The sequence below is a fragment of the Rhododendron vialii genome, chromosome 4a (assembly GCF_030253575.1).
Source record: "Rhododendron vialii isolate Sample 1 chromosome 4a, ASM3025357v1".
Classification (NCBI taxonomy): domain Eukaryota; kingdom Viridiplantae; phylum Streptophyta; class Magnoliopsida; order Ericales; family Ericaceae; genus Rhododendron; species Rhododendron vialii.
The window spans coordinates 11,727,238-11,738,369 of NC_080560.1; the positions used below are offsets into that span (position 1 = coordinate 11,727,238).

General features: G+C 37.6%; 1 protein-coding gene across 1 annotated transcript; it reads left to right on the forward strand.

Moving 5' to 3' along the window:
* Positions 1-1,957: 1,957 nt before the first annotated feature.
* LOC131321776 (putative wall-associated receptor kinase-like 16) lies at positions 1,958-10,211 on the forward strand. Its single transcript, XM_058352724.1, has 3 exons — positions 1,958-2,242; positions 2,713-2,880; positions 8,746-10,211. Exons 1-3 carry the CDS (start codon positions 1,984-1,986, stop codon positions 9,951-9,953), a joined length of 1,635 nt encoding a protein of 544 aa, XP_058208707.1. The 5' UTR covers positions 1,958-1,983; the 3' UTR covers positions 9,954-10,211.
* The last annotated feature ends 921 nt before the right edge of the window (positions 10,212-11,132 follow it).

Consider the following 11,132-nt stretch of genomic DNA (forward strand, 5'->3'; position numbering starts at 1 on the left):
ATCAAATGAAAATAACTTAGGAATATTTTTTTTGGTCAAACAGAAATACAATAACTCAGGAATATTACCTGCACAGGGTGGTTTCCATTGAATTAGTCGACGGTTGCGTCCTTCTACTAAACTAACATTCAATTTTCTATATGGAGAGATTCATAGCTAGCACTCCACTTGTATTTAAATAATATTCTTCGGCATTTATTATGCAGATAGAGAGACACATGAATTGATCATTCCGTTGTTAAAGTGCATTCAAATCCAAGTTCCAACACTCTGTAGCTATCATTGAACATGTATCTCCATCTACTCCTCTTGGTTTTTTCATGGCTCCTCCTATTAGCACAACCCACGCTAGGAAAAAACATAACCGCTAACATCGCCAACGTAACCTCCACAAGCTTCCTCGGCGCCAAGCCCGGCTGCCAAGCTAAATGCGGAAACCTAAGCGTCCCGTACCCATTCGGCATAGGGGCTGCTTGCTCCTTCGATTCGAACTTCACAATCAACTGCAGCACGTCAAAGCCCTTATTGGGCGGCCTCGAGGTCCTGTCCATCACACCAACCCAAGTCTGGGTCCAAAACGCTGTCGCTTCACAGTGCTACAACCAGAACGGGGCTGTGGCCAATGATTCTGGGACCGCTGTCTGGTCCGATCAGTTGGCCTTGCCATACACGTTTTCGGACACGGCGAATAAGTTTACGGTCGTCGGCTGCGATAGCTTTGGCCAGCTCTTGGGTCAAAGTCAAGCTGGGTACCTCAGTAGTGGATGTGGGTCTCAATGTTTGTCCAGTACGGGCTTGATTGATGCAAATTGTACCGGTATTGGTTGCTGCCAAACCGATATTCCAAAGGGGCTGACGTCATACGTGCTTTACCTTTCTAGCTTCAACAATCAGACAGGGGTATGGAGTTGTGTATTCTTTTATTCTTTTTTTTTTTTTAATACAGATGAAAAATAATTAACGAAATCATTAAAAAAATTCACTTAATTACCGCCACGCTAAGTGAAGTGAATTGAAACTTCACTTTATCAAAACTCAAGGTCTAGTTTTGAAAGTGGAGTGGAGTGGAGTGCAGTTTGTATCTAATTTATATTCCCATGCATATAGACAGGGTTTGTTTTTCGTAAGTTTTCATCCTCCTCCCCTAGTCCCCTAGGATAGAGTAGATTAGGATTAACGAATGGCAAAGGGGGGGGGGGGTTGTTTGGTTTGGATTAAAAAAAACTCAAGATCTAATTTGGAAAAATAAGTGAATTGACTTTTTTTTTTCTTATTTAATTAATATTTTTTTTTCGGATTTGTTAGTTTCATGTTAAATGTTTGTGAATTATTAGTTCTGTGTTTGGATGGATATTTGAGAATTTTTGAGTTTGGTTTTTTGGGTAATTAGTGGAGAGAGAAATATGGTAATATTTGGAAATAGAGGTAATGAGTAGAGAGAAATAGAGAAAGAAATGAGAATAATGATTGGAGAATAGAGAGAGAAATGAGAGTAATGATTAAAAATAGAGGTAACAAGTGTTTTTTGAGTTGAATTTTTTTTTCTCTTGATGCCTCGTGCTTTGAATTCTTTTAATCTTTGTAATTTGTTTCCAAAGATTAATAATTTTTCATTAGCTATTCAAAAAAATATAATTGATGAGCCACGCATTTCTTATTTTTGTAACGCAGCAGCTGATAAGTTTCCAATACCAAGATGCCATATCACTCCCATGATTTTAGGCTTTTAATACTAACTAGTAACTATGGTTAAATTTAATGGGACCTACATGTTAGAAATACCCAATTAGAGCGATGGTAATGTTAACCTTCATTTGATGAGGATGAACAAAATCAGACTCCTAGTTTGTCTCACTCTGCGTTTTCTCCTTTTTTCCAGTCTTGTTCTCAAGATCATAACCACCTGAAAAGATGACATTCTCTTCTATCTTGTTCTTATGCTTGTTACAGATTCCGTCATCCGACAATTGTGGCTATGCGTTTATGGGAGAGCAGAATAGCTTTAAGTACAGCAATCTATCGGTTTTTTTGGACCCCAATTTCATGAGCCAAGTACCCATAGTACTTGATTATGCGATTGGAACCCTGAGTTGTGCTGTAGCCAATAACTTAAATGCATATTTGTGCAACCCGAATAATACCTTGTGTAGTGATAATACGGATAGTTCTGGCCATGGAGGATATCTTTGCAATTGCGAAAATGGTTACGAGGGCAATCCTTATCTCAGTCCTGGATGCACAGGTTTGTTGTTGGCTACACTGTTTTTGTTTTTCCAACTCATAATGCTTATAATGCTAGTGGTAAACTCATAAGTAAATAAAAAAGAACCAGAGATTTTTTCAAGAAAGCAAGCTATCTCTCGCGAATGACGATTGAGATTAGGTGACATTTTATCAATATCGATCTTGGCAAAAACCAGCAAGGGGCGAACTAACAACAATATCCTTTTTGTTGTTCTATCTACATGCATTAAACTAACAACGATCCGGATCCCCTGGCCTATATTCGAAATTGAGATCTATGGACCATAATGATCTTGGGTGTGACCATAAATCAGACCGATTTTAAAATCATATATCGATCACACACATCAATTATTATTTCTCTGTGAAAAATTAACTATGATCGTGTAGTTAAAATCTTCTCCGATAAGTTACTTTGTTGTAAAATCATAAGACGAGCATACCAATTTCTGAATGATTGATTGGCAGATATTGACGAATGCATAAATCCCAACCTTAATGACTGTGATGGAAATGCAAAGTGCATGAATACTCCAGGAAATTTTACTTGTTCTTGTGATCATCATTTCTCTGGCGATGGAAGAAGCGGCGGAAGTGGGTGCACTCGTCAGGCCTCACAAATCCCAGTGATTCTAGGTACGTACGTAGTAGTAACATAAAACGTGCTTCAGATTCAATTCTCTGTTGGTAAAGTCATGCACAATATGGTTGCTAGTTTGACATAGCATTTATCATAAGTATTTTTGATAGAGTTATCACGCAATCACACCATTCAAACTCTGAGGAGCTGTCATAATCTAAACTAACATCTCCAACAAAGATGTGCGGCTCTAGTTCCTCTTCCATGACATTTGAGTTGGAATCTTCAAAATGTTTATCATAAACCTGTTTACCAATATTTTATTTCTCCGGAGCTACTCGATAGAAAAAGGAAACAAAGGCAACAACAAAACAAAAAAGGGCGATGCAACTTGTCTTCAAAGGCGAACATGTGGTTCATCACCGTATTTCAGGACTTCATCAAATGTGAAATGGCAATCGAATCAAATGAGAAATTGGTAATAAGAAAGATGCGTGTCGACACATTAAAGAAAATCGTTGATGCAAGGCATATATATCGATCTTCAAGAACGAAATGAAAACAAGAAGTGAGAGAGAATCTAATTTACAAGTCGAAGAAGAATGGAAGAGATTCTTCCATCAATCTTCAACGATTGATCTATCGCCATGAGCGATACATCGAAGATCTTTTGTGTCGAACAAGGAAGCTTGACTGAGCATCGATAGGTACAGGTACTGGATTTTTGTGGTACTGGTACTGGATTTTTGTGGTACAGCTACTAGAGGTACAAGTACTGGGTTTTTGTGGTATAGGTACCTCCTTACCAGTTTTGAGCTTTATTTGCTTCTTCAGCCTTGCTTGCCCTTTGGCCTTTTGATATCCCGCACACCCTCCGAAACTACTTTTCATCATTTTTGGGACTCAGTGGCGGAGTGCCATGCGTGTATGGATATCTTGGAAGTAATTCATGGCGTTAAAACGCGTCTTATTCACACCATTAACCTGAAACTCAAAAGCACAACACGGCAAAATTAACAAAATCAAATAAGTTATGCATGTGTGTGTGACAAAAAGAAGAGAGATAAACCCAATTACTTACACTATTGAGGGCTTATCAGAGAGAGAGAGAGAGACAGAGAGTAAAACACGGAAGAGAGAGATAGAGTTTGTGGGTGTGCATGTCTGACAAGTGAGTGAAGAGAGGGAGAGAAATATGCGGAAAAAGGGTGAAAGGCTATTGTGCGCATTTCTGCACAAGGACCTAGTAGGACATAATCCACTAAAGTAGGACCAGCTGGAAAGAACCCTTCGAATTAATGGATGCACATATTAATATGAAGTGGGATAATTGTTTCTAGATAATTTGGAGTAAGAGAATAGGTAAGGATTAGGCCTTGCCCAAGTTTACATAGTAGAGAGAGTGAGACAAAAAATAAAAATAAAAAAGAAGTGGGTAACCAGAACTCCGTTTCTGGGCTCATCCCATCCATTGGAAGAGCCAACCGCCCCTTCGTCTTGCGCCGCAACTAGATGATTTGGCGGAGAGTAGGTCAAATCCACACATGTTTGTAACTCAAGTCTGGCCCTAAAACTACTTGTAAGCTCAACACATTACTACAATAATAGATAAATGTCACACCAAGAAAGTTCATAAAGATCACAATTTTAGTAAAAGCGTGATAAATTTTTGTAGGCTAAATTTTTAATCTCAGTTTAAGTCGAAAGCTAAGATAAAAAGTGACACTTAATATATTTTATCTCAATTCTTTAAAAACTGTAATTGTAGATAAAAGACATCGTTATGACAAGATAAAAGACTAAAGCCCATCCTGGACATAAACCAACTAGGCCATCGCCTAGAGCCACACTAGTTTTGGGCCCAATAATAGGGCCCAAAAATATTGGTATGCATTAAATATTTATGCACAGCACTAATACAATATTGTAGTCCAACAGTAAGTTATATGGCTTTCATAAAATAGGTTGCGTGTTCGAGTCTTGACATATTTGTTAAATGGAAACATATTTTCCAACTTGTACATAAACAATGCTATTTTACATTTAGCGCTTGCAATCGAACTTGAGAACAAAGTGACCTTTTAGCTCTACAATCAGCCTGCACCACAAGGTAATGTTGCTCTTTCTACGAATAACTATCATACATATACAAAATGTTGAGCGACCCCATTTTAAAACCTCGCTTAGGGTCTCGAAAACGGACCCGGGGACCCTACCGAGCGGCACCCCTGCCAAGCGGGTGCCGAGTGGCTAATTCGGCTGTTTATCTTGGAATCAACGGCCCGGATCGAAACATGTTTTTTCTTTTCCTCTTTATTTTTTTAAATCCGTTCGGTACCTTTACATCTGGGCCGTCCAAGACACTTTTGGACGGCCGAGATGTGCTCGGCAACCCCCCGCCAAGCACCCCTGCTTGGCAGGGTCTCCAAGTCCCTCGAAAACAACTAATTTATGCCAGCCATGCACATACTTAATTTAATCCAACCACAATATTCAAACTAATCTAACAAACCATTATGACATTCACGTTTATAAAATTCATTATATAAAAAAAAATCAATCAGATAACCAAGGAACTAACAATTGGGTTTGACACATTTTTCCAAATTTTATGTTTCTTAAATTGGACTCGTTTCAAGCCACAGCAATACTTCCAATAGGCTGCCATTATACCTGGGAATGTTGGAATAAGAGGTATTTACCTTTGTTCCGAAGATTAAGCTATGTTTGGGAGGAATGGTAGTTGTGAAGCATCGAGGAAGATGATAGCCTAGAAACTTCAGTTGAGCTTTGAATGATGGTGATGGAATGGCCTTACTTCCCTCTCCATAACTGCTGAAAGCACCCATGCATATTAGTATTACTTAAAGGGATTCTCACACACAGGCAGCATATACGAGGGTAATGTTCACCATTATTTAAGGATGGTGAACAAAATTAAATTCACTTAACATCTCTCTCTCTCTCTCTCTCTCTCTCTCTCTCTTGCGAATTGGGGGATGGTGTTATGCAATGGTGTGTGCAGCACCGTGCTGCACACCTCCAAGCCATCGGATCTTGCATCCGACAGCTCGGATCTCATCAAAGTAATGAACGGCTCTTGATCGTTGATTGCCAATATGAGATTCGAGTCGTTGGATGCACGATCCGACGACTCAGAGGTGCGCAGTACGGTGCTGCGCACACCACTACACGTACCCCCACTAGAAATCGACAAAAAAAAAAACACCTGGAATGGCTTGATTGAGCAGTTTTTTGTTGAACCATTCAATAAAAAACTGTTCGAATGAAGCCCTTTCCGATCATTTTTTTTCCGATTTCTTGCGGATATCTTAAAATCACATTCTGATCACATTGAGCGGTTTAGATCATCGAAATTCGATCAGAAAAGGAAAGGTATGGACCGGAATCAGGGATCCCTGACCTGATCCGGACTCTGTGTGTATATATATATATATATATATATATATATATATATATATGTATGTATATATTCTCACGGGTATCTTAAAATCACGTTCTGGTCACATTGAGCGGCTCAGATCTTCGAAATTTGATCAAAAAATGGGAGGTACGGACCGGAATCAGGTCAGGAATCAGGGATCCTTGACCTGATCCGGACTCTGTATATATATATATATATATATATGTATATATATATATATATATGTATATATATATATATATATGTATATATATATATATATGTATATATATATATATATATGCTCTTGAATTTGTAGTAAAAGTGATAGAGGAAGGGGCTGAGAGCATCTCCAACCCATCTCCATATCTCCATTTTTTGAAGAACCAAAACTCTAATTTGGAGGATAAAGCCACTCCAACCCATGTCCATTTTTGGTCTCCAAAATAGAGAAACTCTTTTGATTCTTCATATATGGATTCCTCCCAAAAATGGAGATCCATCTCCATTTATTAAAATGTATAGTTTTCAATATATATAAATTCAGTGTATACAAAATTAGTACCGTTGAAAAGATATTGGTAATACCTTTAAAATGAGACTAACGTTCGATATAGTTAACAAATTCATAAAGTTATTATAATTAAGATTTTGGAGGGAAAGTTGTATTTGAAAAAGGAATGTGTATTTGAAAAATAGAGATAGAAATAGAGAATTGTGGTTGAAGTATGAATGAATAGTGACATTCGATCTCTACATACACTTTATCAGTAAAGTACAATATTTTGAGTCTCCAAAATAAAAAAGTTGAGAGATTTGTATGTAGATGAAGGGGTGTGTAGGAGAATGGGAGGAAGCTTGATTAATTGGAGAGGTGGGGGGTCAAAGGTCAAAGGTGGATGGTGGAGATAGAGGTTGATGGGACTTCACAAGAGACTGATTATTGGAGCGAGTGATGGGCGTGGTGCTAGCCATTTGGTTTAGTAAATGTAGTCAACCAAGGACAATTCTAGTCTTATGGTTAGGTCTTGGTTTGATTTGGCTCGCTACTAATTTAGCCATGTTGGTTACTTAGGTCCTAGGTTTACATGTGACTAGATTTTCGAGCTACCCACCACGTCAAGCAATGTTATTCTAGTCAATTATGCTAAATTCCAATATAAATCAAACAATAATTCATAGAATTTAGGCAATTTAAGTATACTTTAATCGAATAAATATTTTTCAATTAAACTAAAAACTTCAGAATGTTACACATTTTCTCAAATCCAGCTCCATTCACTTGTCAAGAAATAGGTGTGGAAGAACTGCTCTTCCGAAACTTTTAGTGAGGGGAAAATAAGGGAAAATTCAATTTTTCTTTCTACATGTGTTGGAAACTATTAAAATAGTCTAAATTTACGAAAAAGTCAAATATGTAATAGTTTAATTGTATTAGAAACTATTAAACCAAATTCCTGCAAAATCAAGTGTTTTTTGCATAAACGATTTTGAGAAAAATCTAATCCTAGTGGGAAAGTTAGAGCTATAGATCTCACTACTTTCGTACTTACTGAACACCTAAAAATTGCAGAAAAATCAATTAAACATTCTCCTACCTTCTTTTCCTTACAATTTTACAGGGCCTCCGTGCAGACCTTTTTGATAATTACTTCTACTTTTTGCCTAGTTGAAATTCAGTGTTTGGGTTGAATATTATGCCACATGATTGTATATATTGAATGTACTACCATATATATGGTACCAATATTCAAGAATGCTTTGTTAGTGAGCTTAGTAATTTCAGGTTTCAAAAAGTAAGAAGAAATTAACTTACATGAAAATTTATATATAGTGTCAAAATATAGTGAACAGCCTCCTTGAAATATTTGACATTGCATTTAATATTTACGTGGCCATAGCACTAAATGGTTGTTGACTGAAGGAATCAAGCCAGAGTGACAAGAAAAAGGATAGGGGAAAATTAATCTAGGGGATTATAAGTTGTGGTTAATCTCCTTTTAGTGTTTATACTTTCATTTTGTGCCTGATAGTTACTGAGTATCTTATCTTGCATGTAATCTTATTCTATATATATAGAATACTCTATCAAAGCAGTACGCCACGTTAACGGGCTTTAGCTAAAGCTGATAAGACTTAATTATTTTTTCAAATTTGTCACATCATTTTGTATTGATTACTTGTTTGTACGTTGTTATGTTTTAGATTCAAATTTCATCATTGACATAGAACCACGGTCAATGAAATTTTCTTAGAATTCTTCCACTTTAAATGGCGAGAAAGTTTCATCCATTTCAAGGGAAAAGGGACATGAATGGTGAAAAAATGAAGAATCATTCGGGTATGTAGTGCCACTAATCCATTGGAATCACAACCAATTTCCTCCCATGAAACACAAAGTCTGGGCAAAGCTCATTACAACATAATTCGAAATAGCTTTTATTTGTCTTTAGTAGAGATTACCGAATGACTGAATATATACCCTTGTTATATGTAGGATTGAGCTTTGGCTTCCTGTCATTACTAATTGGTGTAACTTGGATATACTCCTGCATCAATAGAAGGAAGCTAATCAAACTAAGAAAGCAATTCTTCCAACAAAACGGTGGCTTATTAATGCAACAAAAAATTTCTTCAATCGATGGAACAAGTGCAGAGTCATCAAAAATCTTTACAGCTGAAGAGCTAAAGAAAGCCACTAACAACTATGCCGAGAACCGAATACTTGGGCGTGGCGGATACGGTGTGGTTTATAAGGGAATTTTACCTGACCAAAGTATAGTCGCCATCAAGAAGTCCAAAGTGATGGATGGGAACCAAGTAGAACAGTTTATCAATGAGTTGTTGATAGTATCACAAGTTAACCATAGGAACGTTGTGAAGCTCCTGGGGTGTTGTTTCGAATCAGAGGTTCCCGAGCTTGTTTATGAGTATATCCCAAATGGCACGCTATTCGAACATATTCAAAAGTCATTATCTTGGTTAACATTGGATCATCGATTGAGAATAGCTGCAGAAGCAGCTGGAGCACTTTCCTATCTTCACTCTGCCGCATCCATTCCGATCATTCATAGAGATGTTAAGTCTGCCAATATATTGCTAGATGCTAATTACGTGGCAAAAATGGCAGATTTCGGTGCTTCAAGATTAGTCCCCTTGGACCAAACTCAAGTGACTACATTAGTACAAGGGACTTTAGGTTATTTGGATCCTGAGTACTTCCACACTAGCCAATTAAACGAGAAGAGTGATGTTTACAGTTTCGGAGTGGTTCTAGCAGAACTATTGACCGGAAAAAAGCCTATTTGTTTTGAGAGGTCTCAAGAGGAAAGGAATTTGGCAACCTACTTCCTTGTTTCAATGAAGGAAAATAGGTTGTACCAAATTTTAGAGCCTCGGGCAGTGAAGGAAGGGACCTTGGACCAACTCCAAGCAATTGCAGAGCTTGTGAAGAGGTGTCTTCGTGTGAAAAGTGAAGAAAGGCCTACAATGAAAGAAGTGGTTATGGAATTAGAAAGTTTAAGGAAGTATAGAAAGGATCCATGGGTTAATCAACAAAGTCATGAAGAGATTGAAAGTTTGCTGAGTGAAGAAGCACCAACAGACATTTACGCTTTGTCAATAGGTCCTTCCACTGGTGACATATCTGGGCAATATAGTTTCAATAGTAGCATGACATTTCCACTTAATAAGTCATTCTACTAGTGCTGGTGGCATCTTGCGCAATGGGTATAGGAAGATAATGTGGGGTCCTAGTAGTCCTACAGACAAAAACGCATAGCAAATATGCAGTGGTGAATTGTGAAAGTACAAAGATTGTTGTTCCTTTGGGTCTGAATCGTTTGTAATAGGGTGAAGATCTTGTTTGTTCATGTTGTGGTTTGTGAATTTATTTTCTAGGCCTGTCTCATGACTTTTCTTGTTTTCTAGTAAATTATGGTATTGTGATGGTGTTTTGTAGAATGTAGTCTCTTTTGTTGCATGTCAACTCCCATCATAAGTCTTTATAATTCATTGAATTTGACTAATACAAAGGCCCTGGGGAGGGAGCTGGATCCATCCCAAAAGAAAAATATCTTGTACATCAGTGAGGTTTCGAAAGCCAAAATCAAGAATGAATTTTCATTATTTATTAGATTTCTTCCCTATATCGAGTGAGTGTCAAGAGCAATAACATGGTATAGACAGTTAGACACCCCATTTGGTATTCCGTACGTAACGCTTCGGCCTCTTGCTAAGCGGCCGCCCAATGATGAAAATGTTGGTATTGATTATGATCACTCACAAGAGGTCAATTGGATACATAGACGTCCGAAGACAACCTTTCGTACGTTGTTCTTTTTGTTTCAAACCGCATCAAAATATTTTACTAAGCACTTGCAAACCTTTTTCGAGTTGTGTTGTCTTCTGAGCTGAGGTGTTTTTAAAATTATGTTGAGTCTTTTTAGTCCACCAAATGATTTATTTTTTGCCCTTAAATACCCAGTTGGTCATCTTTGAAGGGACAAAACTGAATTGTTGGTTAAAGAACACTATTTTTGGTCGTCCTTGAAATGGGATGTTGCTCGTTTTGTGCAAAGATGCTTGGTGTGTCAAAAGGCCAAAGGAGTCAGAAGTCATGCTCCATTTTATCAGACTGTTGCAGAGTTTTCTGTTTGTTGCAGTATTTCCCAATTTCATCTGGATCATGCAGAGCGCTATTTTTGCAGCATGATTTACATTTCTGCACATGAGCTCTCATTGCATGTTATGCTCCTGGTTGGCTGGTGATGTATTTTCTAGCTATAGATGATGGGGAGTGTTTTTCCTTTGATATTGCTATAATCCCTACTAGCTCTATCAGACACAACATTACTGAAGATGGTTGCCTGAAGATTCTGAATA

Coding starts and splice junctions, on each gene's coding strand:
- LOC131321776 (XM_058352724.1), top strand. CDS start 1,984: ATGGGAGAGCAGAATAGCTTTAAGTACAGCAATCTATCGGTTTTTTTG. Junction 2,243..2,712: donor TCTCAGTCCTGGATGCACAG/GTTTGTTGTTGG, acceptor ATTGATTGGCAG/ATATTGACGAATGCATAAAT. Junction 2,881..8,745: donor ACAAATCCCAGTGATTCTAG/GTACGTACGTAG, acceptor TGTTATATGTAG/GATTGAGCTTTGGCTTCCTG.